General features: G+C 45.1%; 1 protein-coding gene across 2 annotated transcripts in view; it reads right to left on the bottom strand.

Moving 5' to 3' along the window:
* Positions 1–273: 273 nt before the first annotated feature.
* S100Z (S100 calcium binding protein Z) overlaps positions 274–24,631 on the bottom strand; it is a 42,666-nt gene continuing 18,308 nt past the window's right edge. The window contains exons 1-4 of one of the 2 annotated variants that reach the window (XM_060235841.1): positions 12,866–13,064; positions 12,322–12,463; positions 8,392–8,555; positions 274–440 (exon numbers count right to left, since the gene is read on the bottom strand). In XM_060235841.1, the coding sequence (XP_060091824.1) occupies positions 8,397–8,555; positions 12,322–12,462 (300 nt within the window). In that variant the 5' untranslated portion in view covers position 12,463; positions 12,866–13,064 and the 3' untranslated portion in view covers positions 274–440; positions 8,392–8,396. Of the gene's footprint in view, positions 441–8,391; positions 8,556–12,321; positions 12,464–12,865; positions 13,065–24,631 lie in introns of those variants that run through there. The other variant, XM_060235842.1, reaches the window with a different exon arrangement.

Here is a 24,631-nt window from a genome sequence, read left to right as displayed (position 1 = left end):
TCTCAGAACTTTCTCAGACTCACCTATCTTACAAGGTGTCTGTTATGGGCAGAGGAAGGGACGGTTATTGCAAGAGACTTTGAGATTCCTTAGAGTAGAGAAAAGGGGTATAAAAATCAACTCTCCTTCTTCTGCCCATGGCAAAGGGGTGGCTTACAGTACATTACTCCAGGTAACAAATTAAAGGTAATTATGAACATTGGCAGCATATTTGATCCACAAGTTGCATAATGAATTGGGTAGTTTTTAAAACATCTTATCTAAGAGCTCAAGAGTATTAATAACAAACAGAATCTGATGAAATAACATTGGTAGGAAAGCTTGTTTCGGTGGAAGAAGTAGGGAAGTCCATGCATCAGTACTGGGGAAAACCCAAAAGGTGAAATCTTGTTTCAGCTGAAGCTACTTTCTCCCATCCTGTCCAAAAGGTTCTTTGCAACCTGTCAATGCAAATACAGATGAAGCTGGCATTAAGAAATGAATGCAGCTACAGGAAGTTTATTGCCAGATGTGTTCCAGGAGAAATGTTGCTGGGAAAGAAAAGGTATATGCTGATCTTTAAATCTGAAGTAGTTTTGTGCTTATCTCCCCAACTGATGCAGGTTTTATTTCTTATTATGAATGTTACTGCATACACTTCTGCACACTGTGAAGGTGAAGTTTAATGATTGGCTATGCCAGCATAGAAGTTGCTAGGAAAGGGGATTGTTGCTATCCTATGGGTAGTAAGAGCCAAGGGTGAGCACCAATGGTCTTAATGGGTAGATTGTGGCCTGCAAGTAGGTTGCGCTCTGATCTTTGTATACTCTAATAGTGTGCACAGAATTACAGCATTTTAAATACTTTAAAATATTGGAATCTTATGTATTGTATTGGCTGTATAACTGGCCCAAGGACCATTATAGCAATAAATGAATGGAGAGAATTAATGGATGTTTCCAGAGCAAATCCAAATGTTTCCAGAGCAAATCTAATGTTATCGCCAATCTCTAACCCCTCCAGTCTTCCAACAATCATCTGAGGCAAGCTATATCAGAAAAAAACAATTTATCTAGGGCCATGAAGTATTTCAAGTGAGCCAACATTTGAACAAATATCCCCAGTACCAAAGCATCATACTCAGGAAGTGACTAACTAACACTGGAGATAACGCATTGATCTGTTACGCATCTTTAACGGCTAATGATACAATGAAACATTATACTGCTTCATTTCATAATTGTAATGTAGGGCTTTTGCTTGACTCACTGGCAATGGAGCTATTTATTTTAGGGATGCCAGGTCTGGTCTGACAATTGTCAGGAGATTGGGGGAGGTGGGTACATACCACAGGGGGGAAAGTGATCTCCACTGTGCAATAACATCACTTGTGTATGACCTGAAAGCAGCAGGGCAATGCTGTAGCACCAGTTGGATGACAATTGTTTCCTCTCCATTTGGCTGGCCTGTTTCTGCCTGCTGTCCAGCTGAGCGTTGGCAGACTGTGGCCAAAACTGCTGGGAGTTTGCCTGCCTTAAGTGGGCACCTGGCAAGTCTACTAATGAATGAAATGTTTATAAGCAGGGCTTTGTTTGTAAAACAAGCCCAGAAGGAACTCATTTGCATATTAGGCCACACTCCCTGATATCAACATTGTTTTACATAGAGCTTTTTTGTAGAAAAAGCCCAGCAGGGTCTAATTTGCATATTAGGCCATACCCCCTGACACCAAGCCAGACAGAACTGCGTTTCTGTGTGTTCCTGCTGGGAATCCCCCCCTCCCCGTTTATAAGAGAATATATAGGACCTGAACAATTCAAGGTCAAATGAGATGAGATACTGGAATATTCATAAACGTACTAGTTAAATAGAAGCAGGAAGTGATTCAGATTAGGAATGCAATGCATGTCTTTTGGGGGGAGGGGGTTGTCTTAAGCCTGTTAGGATGCAGAGGGGAGGTTGAGGTTTGAGGATGGAAGGGAGCTCAGCAGGGATGGTCACCCTCCAAAGCAGCCATTTTCTCCAGGTAGGGTTACCAGGTTACCCCAGATCACTAGCAGAGGATGAGGTGGTAGGGTTATCACATCTAGGTTGGGAAACTTTGGGAGATTTGGGAATGGAGCCTGGGGAGGACAAAGACCTCAGTGGCGTACAATGCCATAGAGTCCATCCTCCAAAATGACCATTTTCTTCAGGAGAACTGATCTCTGTGGTCTGCAGATGAGCTGTAATTCTGGCGGATCTTAGTCCCACCTGGAAGGTGGCATTCCTATCTCCAGAGGAGCTGATCTTTGTAGTCTGGAGATCAGTTGTAATTCCAGGAGATTTGCAGCCCCTACCTGGAGGCTGGCAACCCCGTCATCTCAAGCCAGATCAATAGTCTCTTCCTCTTTTTGAGCTAGGACAAATCAACGCAAGAGGAAATGCTATGATTACAACTTTCCAGAGCATATAATAATTGGGGGTGAGTGTAGGGTTGTAAAATTGCGGTGTGTGACCTCACTTCCCAAGTCTTCACTCTCCCTCCTTTCCTCTTCCCTCCCCTAATCTCTTCTCTGCTTACCACCTGTTGTCTTCTGTGACTACTGAAAAATACTACAGGATATCCTGCCTGTGCGAAGTCTTTGGTAAGGTGTTTTCAGATATTTCTGTGTTCTCCTATTTGATTGATATGTGCAAAGAATCCAACAGCATGTTTCCAGAGAGATATTCCAGGGAGCATTTTTCCTATATCACTTCCTCTTTTCCCTGCAATCCCTCCCAGGGAAATTACCCTTGGGGATAATTTTGCTGTAAACCCAGGTGTTGCTTGTTCTTTAGGCCCCAGAGTGAAGGGAGGTAAGAAGCAGGACCTCCCTTTTCTGAACAACCACCCAACAACCAAGATCTGGCACCTTGGCCACTGTTTCATGGCTGTCACTATTCCATGGAAACAGGATGAAGGCAGAACACTACACCTCTGGATGGTTTACAGGGGTGGCCAACGGTAGCTCTCCAGATGTTTTTTGCCTACAACTCCCATCAGCCCCAGCCAGCATGGCCAATGGCTGGGGCTGATGAAAATTGTAGGCAAAAAACATCTGGAGAGCTACCGTTGGCCACCCCTGGTTTAAAAACTTGAGCAGGGGAGAATTGTGGAGTTTTTAAAACTTGATTTTTCTGCATGGGCCCCCCTGCTACGCGACAGCCCCTTCTTCCCTGACCTAAGTTCGATTTGGGCATTTGCTTTGTCCTCATGCAGCTCACCTACTTTTCTGTTGGTGGGAAAGATGTCAATCCACTGGTGAGCAACATTATTTCTATGAAAGCAAAGATATTTTGCTGTTTGATCTTACAACCAATTTACCTTCCCACAATGCACTGGAAACCAATGTGAAGATGAAACAGGCTAGATTTTAGACATGCCATGAAACTGACTTTTTCAAAGCAAGAGGAAGGGAACAAAATATAAAAGTCACATGTCTTCAGCCTAAACAAGGAGAGGAAGAAATGTCAGGCCTTATACCAGATATCAGCAGCCTATTTTGAAGCTGGGGCAAATGCAATGGTTTGATCCTGCACTGAGCAGGGAATTGGATTACATGGCCTGTATGGCCCCTTCCAACTCTATTGTCACTTTCACACACACACTAAATAATGTACACACACACACACACTAAATAACTCACTGAAAATGTCAAAACTGTGTGCAATTGCAATAAAAAAGGCCAATGCCATACTGGGAATTATTAGGAAGGGAATTGAAAACAAATCAGCCAGTATCATAATGCCCCTGTATAAATCGATGGTGTGGTCTCATTTGGAACACTGTGTACAATTCTGGTCATCGCACCTCAAAAAGGATATTATAGCATTGGAAAAAGTGCAGAAAAGGGCAACTAGAATGATTAAAGGGTTGGAACACTTTCCCTATGAAGAAAGGTTAAAATGCTTGGGGCTCTTTAGCTTGGAGAAACGTCGACTGCGGGATGACATGATAGAGGTTTACAAGATTATGCATGGGATGGAGAAAGTAGAGAAAGAAGTACTTTTCTCCCTTTCTCACAATACAAGAACTCGTGGGCATTCAATGAAATTGCTGAGTAGTCAGGTTAAAACGGATAAAAGGAAGTACTTCTTCATCCAAAGGGTGATTAACATGTGGAATTCACTGCCACAGGACGTCGAGGCGGCTACAAGCATAACCAGCTTGAAGAGGGGATTGGATAAAAATATGGAGCAGAGGTCCATCAGTTGCTATTAGCCACAGTATATATATATGTGTGTGTGTGTGTGTGTGTATATATGTATGTATGTGTATATATATATATATATATATATATATACACATGCACACACACACACATATATATTGGCCACTTTGTGACAGAGTGTTGGACTGGATGGGCCATTGGCCTGATCCAACATGGCTTCTCTTATGTTCTTATGCACTTTCAATTCACTTTGCAACTGGATTTTACCATGTGAAATGGCAAAATCCACTTGCAAACTGTTGGTGAAGTGGATGGAAGCTGAATTATTTAGCATGTGTAAAAGCATCATCTATTGTAGCATCATCTACTGCAATATGCACTTGGTGGTTGGTTCAGTGATAGATCAGGCCAGAGGCAGGATCAGGAAAAACAGCTTTTTTTTATTGAAGTACATGCATGCATGGGTTTCAGATCTATCACTGGTGCAGAAAAGTAGGTCTGAACACTGATTCAAGAAAGAACACAAGCTTTTATAGTACTAAATTTGTTACATCAGCATAGATCATCGTACGGGAAACATGTAGACCCATGGGCAAGGCAGGATTGGTGCTTTCAGGTACTTTCCATAAATGGCATTACATGGCATCATTATCCGCAGTCACAAGACAAGCTAAACTACAACTTTCCAGTTTAATAAACAGCATCTTTGGGATTTTCTCCAGGATTCTCTCCCGGGCTGCTATACATATACTTCTATTTCATTAAGCTGCATGTCATAATATCAGCTTGCTAGCTCACCACACTCATGATTCCTGAGTTTGCTTGGGACTTTCCAAGCAAGGCCAGTGTTAGGCAACACAACAGACAGATTTCACACTAAGTATGTCTTTATGCAAGCTTCCCTGCTTCCCTTGGCCTAATCAGTTTGATTCCAATCCTTTATTAATTAATGGCCAATTTTATTTTCAATCCTAATTAACACCTGCCACACCATGATTTTATATCTTGAAGCACTCCCCTAAAAGGCTCGGAGCATTCCCATGGCTCAGAGTATCTGCTTGGCATGAAGAAGGTCCCAGGTTCAATCCCTGGTATCTCCAGTTAAAAGATCTGGCAGTAGGTGATGTGAAAGACCTCTGCCTGAGACCCTGGAGAGCTGCTGCTAGTCTGAGCAGACAATACTGACTTTGATGGGTCTGGTTCAGCATAAGGCAGCTTCATGTGAGCTTACATATGACTTCACTAAACAGACAGAAGCTATATGGGGAGGAGTGATACATTCTATCTGTTCACATTCATTCATAAGAAGATAAGAGAAGGCATGTTGGATCAGACCAATGGCACATCCAGTCCAACACTCTGTGTCACATGGTGGTCAAAAAACCCAAGTGCCATCAAGAAGTCCACCAGTGGGGCTAGAAGCCCTTCCATAGAACTTCCATATGTTTCCTAAACCTGATTAGGTGCGGTCTTTCCTAAACATTAATAGCCAAAGTGAGTTTATGAGAAATGTGGATGGAAAGCTCCAGATTTTACATCTTCCACATCGATTTCCCTACATGCCTACTCCCTGTAGGCTTTTTAAAATTATGTCAGCATTTTCTATATCATATACCAACTACCAGTTTAAAAAGGCAAAGAGCACACTATAGGCAAGATGAAGGGAGAAATGGTGGATGTGAACAGGACTGGCCCGAGACCCTTTGGCACCCTAGGCAAGGCTAATTACTTGTGCCCCCCCCCTGGGCTTGATGTGGACAGATCTCCCCATTCTGTCCCATGGGCCCATAGAATAGAACAGAGGAATCAGGCCGCAGCAACCCCAGAGAAGGAATTGCCCTGCCATCTGCACCTCTCGGGGACTCCTTTCCCTGCTTTTGCACTCCCAGGGGTGCAAAAGCAGGGAGAATGCCCTTGCCTCTCAGAGACTTCTTCCCCTTCTTGGCACCCCTGGGAGAGGTGGCCAGGTTGGGCAGCAGTGTAATGTCACTGAGTCACATAGGGGGCACCCAATAGTCAAGTTTGCCTAGTGGCAGGGCCAGCCCTGAATGTGAGGAGAAATAATGGGGAAGGGGGTCTTCCACACTGCAGGGAATGCCTTTGCATTTGTAGCAGCAATAAGACCAAATAATGTGGAATTGCTCCCATGCAGAAGAGGCCATCTATAGTTTTGACAGTTCATCATATTACTCATCTTAGTTGTTGCAAAGAAGTCAGTTGATATGTAAAGTGTTTGCTCCTTGGGAGAACAGACTGGGAATTTTTGTTTAAAAGCAGGTCAAAGTATCTAGATTGCTGCTAATACCAGGGCTTTTTTTTCTGAGCAGGAACGCACAGGAACGCAGTTCCAGCTGCCTTGGTGTTAGAGGGAGTGGCCTCATATGCAAATAAGCTCCTGCTGCCTTTTTCTTTTAAAAAGCCCTGTGTGAAACAATGGTTACATCAAGGGGTGTGACCTAATATGCAAATGGGTTCCTGCTGGGCATTTTCTACCAAAAAGGCCCTGGCTAAGACTAAACATTTTTAAAATAAACCCAATTAACCAAATATTAGAGGTAGTAGGGTTGCCAAGTCCAATTCAAGAAATATCTGTGGTCTTCAGGGGCGGAGCCAGGAGACTTTGGGGGTGGAGCCAGGAGACATTGGGGGTGGAGCCAGGAACAACGGTGTGACAAGCATAATTGAACTCCAAGGGAGTTCTGGCCATCACACTTAAAGGAGCAGCATACCTTTTCAAATGCCTTTCTTCCATAGGAAATAATGAAGAATAGGGGCACCATATTTTAGGGCTCATAGAATTGGACCCCCTGGTCTAATCGTTTTGACACTTGGAGGGTATTTTGGGTAGAGGCACTAGATGCTATACTAAAAATGTGGTGCCTCTACCTCAAAAAATAGCCCCCCCCCCGAGCTCCCAATACCTGCAGATCAATTCCCCATTATTCCCTATGGGAATCGTTCTCCATAGGGAATAATAGAGTGCCCAGTAGACATCTCCCTCCCCCTTCACACTTTCTAAAGTGGGGGGAGGGCCTCCAAGCCAGGGAATCCCCTGCCCCCTCCCTCTCTCACACACACACACACAAATACTTACTGGGTCTTGTTCCGGCAGAACTTTACTTGCTCTGAAAATGAAAGCAAAAGAAAGGGAGGGGCCGTTCTCTGAGGAAGCTGTTCCCACAAAGCCCTTCGTGTTTCCTGTCATGGCACTGAAAGGGGTTGTTTTGGACCAGGGCTGGATCTAGGGAGTAGAGGGTGTGCTTGCCCCGGGCACTACTTATTATTATTTTATTATTTATTTATTACTTTACATTTATATCCCGCCCTCTCTGCAAGCGGACCCAGGGCGGCTTACAACATCATAAAAACAATCAATTCAATAAAACATATAAAACCATAATTTACTTATCAATTTTAAAATTATTAGCAATAGTTTTAAAACAATTTTAAAACTACTGGAGGGGGGCACCAAATTGGGTATGGAGTCTATTCTTTTCTACGGGCCCATAAGATAGAATGGGCCTATAAGGGGGCATCATTTTTCAATTTTGCCCCTCCTCAAAAAACATGTAGATCTGGTCCTGGTTTGGAGTGTTCCAAGCACTTTGCTCCAGACAGACTTGGGGCCTACATTGGCCTCTTCAATTTACAGCTCCTGCTGAAGACCCCAAAACAAGTCCTTTAGGACTCTTCTTGTGCAGCTATATTGGGCCAACATTAGGGGCCAGGGTATGTAACTGATGGAGGCTTTAGAAGTGTATCAGTCACTGACAACAAGATAGGTTGGGATGGACTGGTGAAGGGACAGACACAAGAGAGCTCCAAATCAGCAGGGTCACAGCTTCACCCTAGCTGTTTTATGTCACACATATGTTCCCTCTTCAACAACCCATCCCAGGTGGCTTCACCCCAGGATCAGAAACTTTTTAAGAAGTTCTAACGTTACCATCCCCCCTTGTGCGACAATACTCCAGTTAAAACAACAGACATTTCTAGCAGCACATTATGTTTTCTGCTGTATTTTCTTGTGGTGCTCATTTTTTAGCTTTGGTGGCCATTTTATACAAGAAAATGGGACAAAAGCCCTTAAGTAATATTTCTGCTCTCATTCCATCATTTATAAAATCCATCTCTATCACATACAAGAGAGTTCTGCATGGCCTTAATTTCACTAACATGAGAGTTTCTACAGCATGATAAGCAAACACATTTCACTTACCATTTCTAGTCGCCCTTTTTCCTCAGTTGCTCCTCAAAGAAATCATTGCATGCAACAGTTAATGCAGCAACCAGAACCACAAATTCATTAAAATCCACCTCATTATCTTTATTGCTATCAAGATCCTTCATAATCTTGTCAACCAGCTGGGGATCCTTTTGACACTACAGAGACAAAAAACCCAATATATTTGAAAGTACGTTGACATACAACTTGATCCTAGTTACTGGGTCTTTTGAGACAGTGGATTACTTTAGATGGTTCTTTTCTTTCCTCGTGGGCATGGATCGAGGCTACTTAAAACTCTTGAGGAAATCTGTACATATAATACATGGCATTTACCAATGCTACAACGTAGCCTGGATTCAGTATTTGCATCAACAAAAAGATATCAATGTAAAGTTTATGTCTAACATTTTTGCTAATTAAGTAATTAAGAAGGTAAGAGTGGAACAACAGATTGTTCTATTAAATTAGTAAGGTATTCCTAAATAATAACCAAAACCCATGGAAAGATATTTCTTAAACAATTGATTTCACACTATTCTTTTCTTCTGAAAGGATTCCCTCACTCGAAGCTGTTTTCTCTTGGGGGGTGGGATGGAGTTGGAAAGCAGTTTTCAGTGTTAATGATAGGACGTTTTGAAGTACATTAATTCATAGGGTTACCATAAGTCCGAGGTGACTTGACAGCACTTAGTACACAAACACAATTTTCAGCACTTTCCACAATGTCTCCAACCCAGTAAAAAAAATTTTTTGTTCGGTCCTCAGTGCTTGGAAGTGAAGCTTTCACTCAGAGAACTGAACATCCGCAGAGACATGTTAATAAGGTGCAGCACAGGACAAAGAAAATTTAACCCAAGAAAATTCATTACTGTTTTCCCTTTTTCCTTTTACACAGCTGTCAATTTTTAAGATTGGAGGTTTTCTTAGGATTAATAGACCACAGGATGCCAGTTCTAGATCAAATCTTGTTTAAAAAAAAAATACAAAAATTTCAGTAGAGTGCAATTTAAGAGCAAAATACAGGAGCACAAATCACATTGGCACTGATAATGTCTCTGAGCTAGAGCTCTTCTCTGCAGTCTTTCTGCTCAGTACAGATAGGAAGGCTATATTTAGCATTTACAGGATTTCCAGTCAATCCATGAATATACAATACTATGCAGCTTCCGGCCTGAAGAAGTACTTCAAGGATAAGAACAGTTCCAGATCTTGGACCAAACTTAATCTGCATAGCTCGCCCACTTTCCATATTAATAGCTCAAACTGTCAATTCACTTCCTTCTAAACCACTTTGTTAACATGGGTGGGAAAGATTACATCAGAAAGCTGAGTTGGACAGGGAGTGAAAATAATAGATTGTGTCTGGGGAATGTGTAACCTTTCCCTTGGACAAGAGCACCACCAGATACCTCTTTACAGGGTTTTTTTTTTTTCTGGAAAAAGAGGTGCTGTAACTCTCAAGAGAGAAATGAAGGAGAAACACATGGGTGCCCCTCATGAACTTTTAAACATTTTTTTGAGAATTTTATTTCCACTAAGAGGTTCCAGAATTCCATTCCATCACGTTCCCTCAGGAAAAAAGCCCTGCCTCCTTTCCCTAGGAAGTGAGAGCCCTACTTCAGGGAGATGATGGTGCTTATGAGACAACTGCAGGTGTTATTCCAACCCCACCCTCTTCTCAGACTTATTTAGATGCCTAGCAACCAACACATCTCCTACAAGGAAAAAGGCAACAACTGCCTTGCCTTATAACTACAAGGGATGGCTACAACTAAGGGAAGAGGCGAAAGAGAATGCTGGAAGAAGAAGAATTGCAGGTTTATACCCCGCCCTTCTCTCTGAATCAGAGACTCAGAGCGACTTACAATCTCCTTTATCTTCTTCCCCCACAACAGACACCCTATGAGGTGGGAGGGCTGAGAGCGCTCTCACAGAAGCTGCCCTTTCAAGGACAGCTCTGAGATAGCTATGGCTGACCCAAGGTGCAAGTGGAGGAGAAGTGGGGAAGTGGAGGAGTGGGGAATCAAATCCGGTTCCCCCAGATAAGAGTCTGCACACTTAACCACTACACCAAATGAGCAAGGGGCATTTAACAGGGAAGGAGTCCGAAGTCATCACGAGGGAAAATAAGTCAAGGAAAAGAAGAAAGCTAGGACTGGCTCTTGCCCATCTAGTTACCTACAACTAGGATCCCCAGGTCCTTCCTGGCCATGAGCGGGGGTAGGAATGTCAGATGCAGGTTGGAAAACTGGAGAACTGGAAATGGAGCCTGGGGAGGACAGGGAACTCAGTGGGGCACAATGCCATAGAGACCACCCTCCAAAGCATCTATTTTCTCCAGGAGAAGTGATCTGTAGTCTGGAGATGAGCTGTAATTCCCAGAGATCTGCAGGTCCCCCCTGGAGGGTGGCATCCTTAGCTAGAATGCATGTTTAAGGCTACATTTTTATACTTGCATCACCACCATTTGGTGGGCATCTCTCCAATACATGTATTTATAATTAAGGGAATTATTCTCTTCTAAAGACATTTGCATCACCTGAGTCATAGACCAAATTTGACATTGATGGCTAGACCCGTAACAGATTAATCAGTAGTGGCATACTGATTCATCTTTTTTATTGCAGTTGACAGTATTTAAATTTCCTTTTGGAATAGTTTTGTCATACCATTAATGAAAATGGGGTTTCTTTCTTAAATTAACAGCTACTGAAGCAGTTGCCTACATAGGTGGCAACAAGTTGTTGGTTACCTTACAACCTGTTTACATTTAGTTGGCTCTGGGGCAGTCTGGGGATTGCACCCTGCAGCTACATTGCTAGGACACCACAACTGTCCCCACTTTACCAAAATAACTTGCAATTTTGTTTATTCCTCAAATCTGGAGCCTTTAGACATGAAGGTTCTACTTAGCCGTTGGTGATGACTCCTAAATAGAACCTGTATTTACAGTAGTATACCTGGCAAGTACCAGGTCCTGGGAACAAACAACTGTGGATGGCCATCATCTTCACACTCTGCTTGTGAGGTCACAAAAGCATCTCATTAGCCACTTCTGGAAATAGAATGTTGGACTTGGTGGAAATGAATCTGCTTTGGCACAGCATATTAAAATGAAAAGTTGCAAATAGCATGCAGAAAGCCACATAGATGTAGGTAGGAAGGAAGGAAGCAGCAGCAAAGTCACCTGCCTTCTGGTTACATCATTCCCCATGCAGAACCAGTGACCAGGACTAATGGCTCATAAATGCAGCATTTAGGCTGGTTCTGCCCAATCCACAGAGATAACCACTTATTGTTTCATGTTTATCTTAATGCCAATTGTGATACTACCCAGGGTCAAAAACTTAAAGCTAGAGACATTTCCCTCCCCACCCCCACACACATACAGAGTTTAAGGCAATTAAGAGGAACTTCTCCACTCACAGCAGTGGCATTATCATAATCTGATGGCCACAACTCACACAATGAATTCTACTAAGCAACACAGCCAGGGTGGGTGACTGGGATATATGCCACAGAGATGGCAATTGCTATAAGATCTAAACCAGCTCTTAGGCTGATCAATGACATTAGAATTTTCAAAGACTAGCCAACAAGTTTCATTAAAGTGAGATTTGAACCTAAGACTCCCGCATCCTTGTCAAATCCCATTTTTTAAATCCACTGCACAGGCTGGCTTTAGGCTAACAACAAAACAGTCCAAGAGCTCTGAGCATTTGGTCACCAGAACTCAGTCCCATGGATGTGGCAAAATATAGTATTTGTGTACACAGCACAGTGGTTGCTGCAGAAAATGCTTGATGGTACATCTGGCATATAAATTCTGTTTCATGGATCCGCCAGTGGCTATTTCCCCCTTCTGCAGTTCACCTCCCTATTTATGTATTGAGCAAAGGACATTTATCAGTCCCATCTTACCGAAAGGAAGTCAGTGAGTTCACTGGTGAGGAGCTGTTTGAGTTCTCCTTTATTGAGTTTATATTTATCCCCTTCCTTTGCTGAATAGTGGTGAAAGATCTTGATTAAGGTATCCATCGCATTCTCCAGCTGTGTCGGCATACTGTAATGGGATAAAGACCAAAGACTGGTGGCAACCATGCAGGAACTGCCTAAAATACAATCATTAGGTATGCAGAAAGAGATAAATGCAGCAAGCAAGAAAATATATGATAGCATTTAGCTCTGTGTGGTGCTGAATAGTGTCATCTGACCAGGTGTCCAGATGTTGCTTGCAAGGCTAAATTAGGAGAGAATTTTCACAGATTTAATCTGAACAGAACACAATGCACTGGGCCCATTAGGTACTGGGAACAGTGCGACTTTACCTGGTTGGTTAAGGAAAGATGATCCATTTCTTCTCATGCAAAGAGATAAATGCAACTGCTCAAAAAGGCAATAGAGGATTAGCAGTATATCATACAGCAGGGTTGTTCCAACAAAACATTTAAGCATTACTCCCTACCTGTTCCAGCTGAAGTAGATCGAAAGTCCAAGTATTTTCTCCACGTACAGACTGTATTCAACTTTATCCAGAGGGTTCCACCCAATTCAACTAATCTGCCTTGAGTTTTTAGAGGGAAATCACCAATGATAAAATGCCCCGATGCCTGACTTTCACTTTGTGACAGCTTGTTACAAACCAACAGGTATAAACATCTTGACTCAGGTGGCCTTCCTGGGGCTGGCTGACTTCCCTGAGCATTCAATAAGGAGATGAAACTTACCAGTTCATTAAAGCACTTAAGACGGAAGTGGCAATTAGTTGCTAGGAAGCCAACTAGCAGAAAAATAACTACAAATATAGAACTGAAGAAGAAAAGGATGCCTTCCCTGGCTTTTGGCAGTGTAGAAGCGCACTCCTAACGGGAAAAGCCCAAAAGTTTCCACTTGAGTTTAGTTTAATGGGAAGACAGTAATCCATCAGAAACATTAATAAATCTTCAAGGAGTTTCAAGAGATATTTTGGTGGCACACAGGGGCTCAATGGCCAGCTAATCACATCAACAAAAGGCAGGAAAATTCACAGAGAAAACAACATCACAAAAAACAGCACACTCCTCTTTCTCCAAATACACTGCTTCTCGTTTATTGTTTTGCTAGGAAATAAAAGAATGGGATTCCCTACTAAATCCCTACTAAGTGATATTTCCTGCTATGGGGCTCCTAGGAATATTATTCAGAAGGCCTGAAGGGGCCTCACCAAGGAGGTACAGGAGTGCTGGAGAAGATCTGCCCTATTTTGGCCACTTCTGAGAGTATATCATACTCACGGTAGGAAAGGGTTTTGCTGACCACACATTTATAAGCACAGCATTATCCTTTATTCATTGTTCTGTTTATCATAGAATTGTGATTGAAGCTCCAGTAGAGAGGAGGGAAGAAATATTTAATCAGCAGCAGTGGTGGTTCAACTTATGAAATTTTTTTCCACCAAACTGCCTCCCCGCTTTAGCTGAATCCTTCTGAAGCATTTGAATTATATTGGACAATATCATCAGAATCCTGCTGATATTTCATTGATAAGCACACTAGTAGCAGGAAAAGCCATTATCCAGTGAGTGATAAAACTGTGACATTTAAGAGTGTGAGTTAGGGAGAAGAAAAGTAACTAGAACTAATTTCATTTGGAGTGTGGCTCCCCCTTGTGTGTCAAGACAGAGTTGCTTACTGGCTACTTTATTTATGAAGAAAAATTACATCTAACCAGGATGTATACTACTCTCAAGGCATCTAATGAAGGCTTAAAAAAACAAACCCAACAAATTTTTAAAAATGAATTTGAACTAGACAAAACCTAAACAATTACAGTCAGTTAATTTATGTTTTTAAAACATTTAAGTCTGCCTTCCTCCCAGATAATTGGAACTTATGGCAGGTGATGACAATAAAAAAAACAAAAACGTAAATCTAAAGATAGAAATTAAAAGAAACAGAAAGAAAAATCTTGATAAATCAACTGCAACAGAGATCACTGTCTTTTAAGTCATTCACAAAAGCAGTCATCTTGAGGAGCTGCAGGCTGTTCTGAGGATTTACATTTATTTATAAGCCAGTGGAACTATTAGTGTTGCCAGCCTCAAGGTGGGGCCTGGAAATCTCCCACTTTTACAGCTGATCTCCAGCTGGCAGAGAGCAGTTCCCCTGGAGAAAACGGCTGCTTGAAGGGTGGACTCTATGACATTGTATCATGCGGAGGCCCCTTCCCTCTCCAAACCCCCGTCTCTCCTGGATTCACCCCCAAATTCTTCAGGTATTTTCCAACACAGACCTGACAACCTCAGCATAAGAGATGCAAGCTCTTCTAATTTCATTTGGAAAGCAATTCCAAAGGGTTGTCAACTCTGAATTAGGAATCTTCTGGGAATTTGGGGTGCAGCCTGAGAAGGAGAGGCGCCGCAGTGGGGATATGATACCACAGAGTCCACCTTCAGAAGCTGCCATTTTCTCCAGGGGAACTCATCTCTGGAGTCTGGAGATCAGTTGTAATTCCAAGAGAGAGCTCCATGCACCACCTGGAGGCTGAAAACTCTATGGGAGCAACCACCTAACATGCCTTAGGCTTCCCAACCCTCCTGCCCTGGTGGGGGACCCCAGGATTTCCACCCTCTTCCCCCGCTCCCCAAAAAAACAGAAGCGGGGGGAGGGGGGAAACAGCGCCGGGGAGCATGGCGAGCTGCCCGATCCTGGAGTGGGCGAGGCCGCCGTGCCGTGCCGCGCCGCTGCCGCCCCCTCCCCACCCACCGCAGCTGCTCCTCCGAGATGGGCCCAGGCTGAGCCCATCTCGGAGGAGCAGCCAAGAGGCGGCAGCAGCGCAGGCAAAACCAGAGAAAGGGAGGGTGAGGCAGGCCAGGAGCATGGCGAGCCGCGAATCCGGGCCCTTCTAGGACCCGGACTCGTGGCTCACCACGCCCCCGGCCCGCCTCCACCCCCCCAATTCCACCCCAGAGGCGGAGCGGAGTGGGCGAGGCTGCCGCGCCGCTGCCGACCCCCCCACCCCATCTCGGAGGAGCAGCCACAGCGAGCGGAGAAGAGGCGGCAGCCGCAGCATGCTGCCAGTTATATACCGGGTCCGTTACAAAGTGCTGGTCATTACCTTTAAAGCCCTATATGGTCGAGGACCTGTCTACCTTAGGGACCGTCTCTCCCCATATGAACCCCAGAGAGCACTGAGGTCAGCCGGGAAAAACCTGTTGACTATTCCCGGACCGAGAGAGGTGAAGTTGCAATGTATCCGCAATCGGGCCTTCTCCTCTATAGCTCCGAGCCTATGGAACCAACTTCCAGAGGAAATGCGGGCCCTGCGGGACCTTGAACAGTTCCGCAGGGCCTGCAAGACCTTCCTCTTCCAACTGGCTTTCGCTGATGAAAATGGAAATTGCTAAGGAAACCGCCATCATAAAAGCAAACATAAAGTAAACATAGCATTAGCACTTTTATTAATTTAATTTTAAAACTTAAGCAGATTTTTAATTAAATGTTCATGTTGTTTAACTGTAATTTTATCTATCTGTATAGCTAAATCGTGAATTGTGTTGTTAAGCCGCCCTGAGCCTGTTGTTGTTGTCTGAGACGGGGCGGCTCGCCACACTCCCCGGTGCCGTTTCCCCCCCTCCCCCTAGCTCCACCCCAGTGTCTCCTGGCTCCACCCCCAAAGTCCCCAGATATTTCTGGGATTGGACTTGGCAACCCTAACATGCCTGCACATGGCCAACAGCAGAATTTACTCTTGTAGGGGCTGGAATGACTAAAAGGCATTGGTGCATGAATAAAGCTGCCACCTGGGCTACTAGAAGAAGTGGCCTTTCAGGTATTTGGGTCCACTGTTGTGAAGGTCTTCAAAGATCAACATTAGCACCTTGAGTTGGGCTGGAAAACCAACAGGCAGCTAAACCACCATTGCAAAATAGGTGTGATCTGATTCCTGCACCCCACCCAATAATAAATGTGTGGCTGCATTTTGCACAGATTACCGGTATGTTTCCCAAATTGTCTTAAAGTGTAATGTACACTAGTGTAATGTGCACTCCCATGTAGTGCACATTACACTAGTCAGCCTGGAGCTTACTGTTACATGGAGCAGCATAGCCAGACCAGCAATCTCCAAAAAGGGGGAAAGTTACAAAATATATCTTGTAAAAGTAAATTTCTGGCCACTGCAGACTCCTGTTTCTCAAATAATAGAGCTAGGTCCAGCAGGACTCCCAAGCTCTTCGTGGTGGTTGTCAAAGAAAGCTGGACTTCATCTAACATGGAGAGTCAGACACCAACTAAAGCAGATTACAAAGCAATATTACCTGCATCTTGTCAGGAGTGACTGTTTGCAAGTGGATTTTACTATTCTTACACAGTAAAATCCAATTGCAAAGTGAATTATTTAGTGTCTGTGAATGCACCCAGTGTTTCAACATATGCAAAGTTGTCTTTACATATGTAAAAGCCAAACAGCAATGACAAGCTAAGTTTATAGGGTCACCATTGGTTTGTATTTAATGGGAGGAAACAACGTAGCAATAAATATGTCAAAATAGGAGACTGCTGTTATTCTCCATTTGTCTCCTCTCAAGCATGGGGTTAACTAACAGCATCCTTTTGTTAGAGGAGGGCTGCAGTGTTATGCAATGCCGCATTAAACCCTGTGGAGGCCCCTAGGCAGTCAAAATCTCAAAATTTTCAAAATCCCTTGAAAATTATCTCTGAGTCAGAGCGCCCGCCCCACCGCCTGTGGCCCCCACTGCAGCCTGCAGGAACCTTCTCAAAAGCCCCTTTGAGAAAATTATGGGGGAGAGGCAGAGAGAGGCAAACTTGGCAATGACGCCAACAGCAGCCACACCAGGCAAGTCAGGCAAAGAGCAGCTCAGCTACTGGCTGTGTGTGCAGACTGGGAGGGCTGTAAGCAGGCAGGAAACTGGGGGGGGAGGGGGGAGCTGGCCTTGGGCCCCTAAAGGTGCCTAGTTGGCCTAATTGTTAATCTGGCCCTGGTGTTATGTCAGAAAAATTGTGACAAGTCCTTTGTTCAGAAGTGGCATACACCAGTTCTCACAATAAGTAAGCTCCAAGAGGAGCTTGGAGAACAACAATGTAGCAACTGAAATTTAGTGCAGGTCAACATAAGATGATGCATGTTGGAATAAAAGATCCCAACTTTAAGTATATAGATTGTGAGGGGAAAAAACCCTTGAAGTCATAGTAGATAGCTGAGCGCAATGAAAATGGCAGCCACAGAAGCGTAAAAGGCAAATTTTATGCTAGGGATTATTTGGAAAAGGGTTGAAAATAAAGCAGACAATATTATAATGACCCTATACAGATCTGTGACCTCATTTGAAATACTGTATGTAGTTTTGGTCACGATGCCTGGTCACCATATCACAAAAGGGACATTGCAGAAATGAAAAAAAGTACAGAAGAGGGCAAACAAGATGACTGAGGGGTCAGAGCACCTTTGCTATAAGAGGAAATGCTGAACATTCTGGAATTTTTCAGTTTAGAAAACATACAATTAAGAAGTAGGTTTATAAAATTATGCACAGGGTGGAGAGAGCTGTCAAAGAGAACCTTTTCTCCCTCTCTCAAAATACTAGAACTTGAGGGCATCCAATGAAACTGATGGGCAGTAGGTTCAGGATAGATAAAAGGAAATTCTTCTTTATACAAGTGATGGCCACAAGTGTCCCGCCTGCCCATGAAGTCACAGCTGATTTATGGCAATCCTGTAGGGTTTTCCAGGCAGCAGACATTCAGAGGTGGTTTGCCATTGCCACATTGTGACCCTGGTATTTCTTGGTGGGCTCCATCCAAATGTTGACCGAGGCCCACCCTGCTTAGCTTCAGAAATCTGACAAGATCAGAACAACCTGGGTTATTCAGCTCAGGGAGCCACCAGCATAGACAGCTTTAAAAGGAGATTAGACAGATTCATGGAGGATGTGGCTACTAGCCATGGTGACTAAAAGGAACTTTCATGTTCAGAGGCAGTCAACCTCTGAATATCAGTGCCAGGAAGCAACATCAGGGGAAAGCCTTGCTCTGTGCTCTGCTTCAGAGTAAATGCGTGGTCAGTGGACAGGATGTAGGGTTGCCAATCCCCACTTGGGAACAACTTAGAACAAAACTGCTGTGTAATCATACATTGCAAGCATATGCTTAAACTTCCACTGTCTGATAAAAATCCTTTTGTTGAGAGACATAGATAGTACCGCAATGAATATCGCTTCTCATTTGGGTAGCAGACCGAAATCTGGCAGGTGCAGCAAGATTTCGGTCTGCTACCGATTTACAAAACTGACAAAAAGATAATGTATTCTTGATTTATTTATGATCATTGAAAACAGTTTTGGTTTGTGAGGGAAATATATTTATGATATAATACAAAAGAAGTTTGTTAAGCATATGCCTCCAATGTATGATTACACAGTGGCTTTGCTCTAAGTTGTTACACTGCAGTTTCTGGTTTGCCTAATCCCCAGTTGGGGATCCTCTGATTTGGAGGCTCTCCCCCTGCTTCAGGGTTATCAGAAAACAGGGTGGAGAGGGAAATGTCCACCAGACAAACCATTATTCCCTATGGAGACCAGACTCCGTAGGGAATAATGGAGAATCAATCTGTGGGAATCTGGGGCTCTGGAGGGACTGTTTTTTGAAGTAGAGGCACCTTGTGCCTCTTCTCAAAACCCCCACCCCCATGTTTCAAAAAGATTGGACTAGGGGTTTCAATTCTATGAGTCCCAAAGAAGGTGCCCCTATCATCCATTATTTATAATGGAAGAAACGCATTTAAAAGCAGTGTGAGCCCCTTAAATGTAACTGCCAGAATTCCCTTTGGAGATCACACCCTTGCTGCTGGCTCATCCCCAAAGTCCCCAGATATTTCCTGAGTCAGATTTGGCAACCCTATGCTGGACTAGAAGGACAACTGACTTGATCCAGCAGGGCTCTTCTTACGTTCTTAATATACACAGGAGTACTGTACATTATTGTTTCTATGCATTAGATTGCACAGAATTGTTCCACTCTAGTGGTAATTGTTCCATTCTATCACTCCCTTTCTGCAAAGTATTTCTAAGAAGCCCTTTAATCCCATACACATATATTCCCTTCCATTCTCTTCACATTCTAGTTATTTGAACATCCTGTCTATACCCCCAATATACCTTAAAGACTTAATATTCTTTTGAAAAACACCAACGACCACCCTGTGCTCCAGAACCAAAGAGTTGCAGACTCCAAGATTTGGGCATGGCATGGAACCAGGATGCCACGTGTAACCTGCACAAAGCCCTATTTGTTACATGAACTTCTGTTTCAAAACTCATTTATTTATTTATTTATTTATTTCATTTATATCCCGCCCTCCCCCACCTTGGCAGGCTCAGGGCGGCTAACAGCAATCCATAAAAACACACCATAATAAATAAAACATTAGAATTACATTATAGAACAATAAAACATTAAAACATTAAATTAAAAACCAGTCTAGTAGATACAATTATACTGCGGTATAGATCTTTGGACCGCATTGGCGGATCTTTAATTACCATTTTTCTTAGCAGTCCGAATATGCTGATTTAAAAAGGATGGTCTTGCAGGCCCTGCGGAACTGTTCAAGGCTCCGCAGGGCCCGCACCTCCTCGGGGAGTCGGTTCCATAGGGTAGGGGCCGCGATCAAAAAGGCCCGTATTCTGGTGCTCTGATATTTAACTTCCTTCGGCCCAGGGATAGTCATTAAGTTTTTCCCCGTTGACCTCAGTGCTCTCTGGGGTTCATATGGGGAAAGACGGTCCCTCAGGTAGGCAGGTCCTCGGCCATATAAGGCTTTAAAGGTAACGACCAACACTTTGTACTGGACCCGGTATATAATCGGCAGCCAGTGCAGTTCACGTAGTCCCGGCCATATATGCTCCCGTTTCGGGAGTCCCAACAACAGCCTGGCCGCCGCGTTCTGCACTAGCTGCAATTTCCGGGTCCGGCACAGAGGTAGCCCCAAGTAGAGGGCGTTACAGTAGTCTAGTCTTGAGGTGACCGTTGCGTGGATCACTGTTGCGAGGTCCCGGCGCTCAAGGAAAGGGGCCAACTGCCTTGCCCGCCTCAGATGGAAGAATGCTGACTTGGCAGTGGCTGCTATCTGGGCCTCCATCGATAATGAAGGCTCCAGTAAAACACCCAGACTCTTTACCTGGCGCGCTGCTTTCAATGGCGCACCATCGAAGGCCGGGAGAGCTATTTCCCTTCCCAGAGCGCCGCGACCCACGCATAGGACCTCTGTCTTCGCTGGGTTCAACTTCAGCCCACTCAGCCTGAGCCATGTCGCTACAGCCTGTAATGCCCGGTCGAGATTCCCTGGAGCGGGGTCGGGCCAGCCATCCATTAGTAGATAGAGCTGGGTGTCATCTGCATATTGATGACAACCCAGCCCAAACCGCCGGGCAATCTGGGCAAGGGGGCGCATATAGATGTTAAACAGCATCGGGGAGAGAACTGCTCCCTGGGGCACCCCACAATCCAGTGTGCGCCTCCGGGACCGCTCGCTCCCGATAGCCACCCTCTGTCCCCGACCTAGGAGAAAGGAGGAAAGCCATTGCAAGGCCAACCCCTCGACCCCAATGTCGGCGAGGCGGCGCGTCAGTAGCCGATGGTCGACTGTATCAAATGCAGCCGACAGATCTAACAACATCAGTACCGCAACGCCGCCCCGATCCAGTTGCCGTTGGAGGTCATCCACTAAGGCGACCAGCACCGTCTCCGTCCCATGGCCCGGCCGGAAACCAGACTGACATGGGTCTAAGACAGAAGCGTCATCCAGAAACCCCTGTAGCTGCAACGCCACGGCCCTCTCAATAATTTTACCTAAGAACGGTAAATTGGACACCGGCCGGTAGTTCGCCAATTCGGCCGGGTCTGCTGTAGCTTTTTTCAGGAGAGGGCGGACCAAAGCCTCTTTCAGAGGTGTTGGAAAATGCCCCTCTAAAAGGGATCTATTTATGATGTCCCGTAAAGGGCATCTAAGCTCCCCTTGGCAAGATTTAATCAGCCAGGAGGGGCAAGGGTCCAGATCACATGTTGTCGGGCGAGCAGCAGAGAGGATTCTGTCGACTTCCTCCAGGCTGAGTGGGTCGAAGTGGTCCAGCACTAAACCTGAAGACAGGCACGGAGCCTCAATTTCACTCACTGTATCTAATGTGGTAGGCAGGTCTTGGCGGAGCAGCGAGATTTTATCTGCAAAGTATTTCGCAAATGCCTCACAGCCTATTCCTAATTCTCTAACATTTGGTTTGCCTTGTGGCAACGTTGTAAGATCCCCAATTATTCTAAATAATTGTGCTGGGCGCGAGTTTGCAGATGCAATCTTGGTTGCAAAGTAATCTTTCTTTGCAGCCTTGACTGCCACCTCATAAGACTTCATAAACGTTCTATAGGATGTTCTCGTTGCTTCGTCCCGAGTATGCCTCCACTGCCTCTCTAGTCGTCTGAGCCCTTGTTTCAGCTGGCGTAACTCCAAGGTATACCATGGAGCCAGCTTCGTGCGAGGGCGCAGAGGGCGCCGGGGTGCAATTTCGTCGATAGCCCTGGACAGCTGGCCCTGCCAGATTTCCACCAGGTCATCGAGGGAATTGCCAGTGGGCCAGGGATCCCTTAGGGCCGTTTGGAACCGTTCCGGGTCCATCAAGCCCCGAGGGCGAGCCAAAATAGGCTCTCCGCCCATACAGGGTTGGGGCGGCATCCCCACACGGGCCTTAAGGGCTAGGTGATCCGACCATGGTACCGCTTCTCCGGCGATATCGTTCACCAAAATCCCGGCTGCAAAGATCAGGTCTAATGTATGCCCGGCCTGATGCGTGGGAGTCGTGACAAATTGAGAGAGTCCCAGTGTCGCCATGGACGACACTAGGTCCATCGCCTGAGTGGAGGCCGTGTCGTCGGCATGGACGTTGAAGTCACCCAGGACCATAAGCCTCGGGTACTCCAACGCCCAGCCCGCCACTGCCTCCAATAGTGATGGTAAGGCGTTAGCTGGTGCGTTGGGCGGACGGTACACCAGCCAAACCGCCAACCCCTCTCCAACATCCCATGCCAGACCGGTGCATTCAATCCCATCAATCTTTGGATCCGGGAGAGCCCGAAAGGAGTAATCCTCCCGTATGAGTAGTGCTACCCCTCCCCCCCGCCCGCTCATCCGTGATTGGTGAAAGACCGAGTATCCCGGGGGGGACATCTGGGAGAGGGCTACTGTCTCCCCGTCCCTCACCCAGGTCTCGGTCACGCAAGCCAGGTCCATGTTCTGCCGTAGCAGAAACTCCCTAAGGGTTGCGGTCTTATTATTTATGGACCTGGCATTACATAACACCAATGACAGAGGCGAGCATTTCCTCTTGGTCCCACTACCTGCTACCATTGGGATGGGAAGTAGACTGGAAGGTGGCCGAGCACCATTTCGTCTCTGTCTCCTTCCCTTATATTTTTGTCTATTCCCACCGTCATATCTTCCCCTCCCCAGGAGCACTGGAATCCCCTGGCCAAACATCTGCACCAAACCAAAATGAACCCAAGATAAACCCACCGGTGTCACTCCCCCGATTTGTTTGCACCTGCCGTTTCAATTTACCCTCCTCACCACAACCCCTCCGGTTCCCGGCTAATAGACCCACTACTTATGTCTTAAATTAATTAATTTAGTTAGCCCTCCCAATCCATCTTACAACCAATTAGTTTAAATTCATATAAATTCATTAATTCCTAAACTTATTAATAAATAATCCCTCCCACCCCCCATCCTAATTAATAAGTTAAGAAAAAAAAAATTTTTTTTATATATATATATATATATATCTAAATATTAAGTCAATCGCTAATTGATTGGTAAAATAATCAATAATTAATTAACAATAATAAAATTGGTTCTATTAGTGAGATAGCCGTCGTTCATCCGTGGGGTGTGAGTCCAGATAGTCTGTTGGGTAGGATGACAAATTGCACACTGCCCATAGATGTTCTTCATTAATAACATTTACAGTTTCAGTCCCAGTGGTGGTCTTGGTGATGTTAAAGTGCAGGTGCTGGTAATGGCAAGATGTTAAGTTAGTCCCAATGATGTTAAAGTGCAGATGCAGATGGTCCCAACTTCGGGTTTGATTCAGCCGCTCGGGCATCTGAGCCTGGTGATCTGAAGAGAGGGGTGGGGGGGCAAAGTCCGTCTTGCGATCTCTTGATTAGTCCGGCCAGGGAGCACAGCTTCTATCTGTGTCGCCTCTGATCTTTTTGACTCAGCACGCAACTTGGGCTCCCCTGAGCCCCGTATAGGGCTTCTCTAATTGGGGATACCCAGGCTATTGAGCCAAGTGTGTTATTTGGCGCTTGCAGACAGAAGGATGGATGGATGGGTGGTTGGGCGTAGGATGACAAAAAAGGAGGGGGGAGCAGGAGGCGGTGCCTAAAGGTGCCCGCCAAACCTTCGTCCTGGGGTTCACTCGCCGCTCGTTTCTCCTCGGCCCCTCTACTCCCCAGGGGCTTGTCACTACTCCCAGCCCTTCCAACTGACGCCCGCAACTCATCCACGGCGCCCTCGGCGCCCTCAGCTGGCTCCCGCTCCGCGCCTGTTCATTCACGGCGCCCTCGACCAGCTCCCACTCCGGACTCACCGGCCGTCTTCTCGGGCTGCGTTTCACGACGGGCCGCGGCCGCGCCTCGCCTCCGTCGGTGCACCAGGCCAGGCAAGTCTCCGGCTGCTGCCTCCGCGTTTGCGGAGATCAAACTCAGATCAAACAGACCACAGATCAATGTGTTCACATGGCTAATAATGATACTGTTTGAGTACACTGCTCTTATATGTAGCATTTGAGTGAGATATTAGAAGTTCCAAAGAAAAATGAAGCCAAAGGCAACACATTGCCCTGGCTGGAGTCTGTGCATGAACATAAAAGCCCAAGGGCTTTCGGTCAAACACAGGGGAATTTCAAATAATAAGTCAACTGCTGTGGGTTTTTTTGTAGTGTTATTAAAAAACCTGACTGGCTAGCATGCATGTTGTGGAAAGGATTCCCCAGGCACAGGAACAAAGGTCCTACCATAAATCAAGGACATTGTTTTAAAAAGAAACCCTACGACACAAACAATGAGATAGCATCTTGCCTCACCTATTAAAATATCTTAAGTATGGTAGTAATTAATTATTTCCTGCTCGCCTTCTGCAAACAACATGTAATATGAGAAATAACCAATAGAGGGAGTCTTGATG

The sequence above is a fragment of the Heteronotia binoei genome, chromosome 4 (assembly GCF_032191835.1).
Source record: "Heteronotia binoei isolate CCM8104 ecotype False Entrance Well chromosome 4, APGP_CSIRO_Hbin_v1, whole genome shotgun sequence".
NCBI classification, from domain to species: Eukaryota; Metazoa; Chordata; class Lepidosauria; order Squamata; family Gekkonidae; genus Heteronotia; species Heteronotia binoei.
The sequence above is the reverse complement of the archived record's forward strand: the minus strand, read 5'-3'. Positions and strand labels throughout refer to the sequence as shown.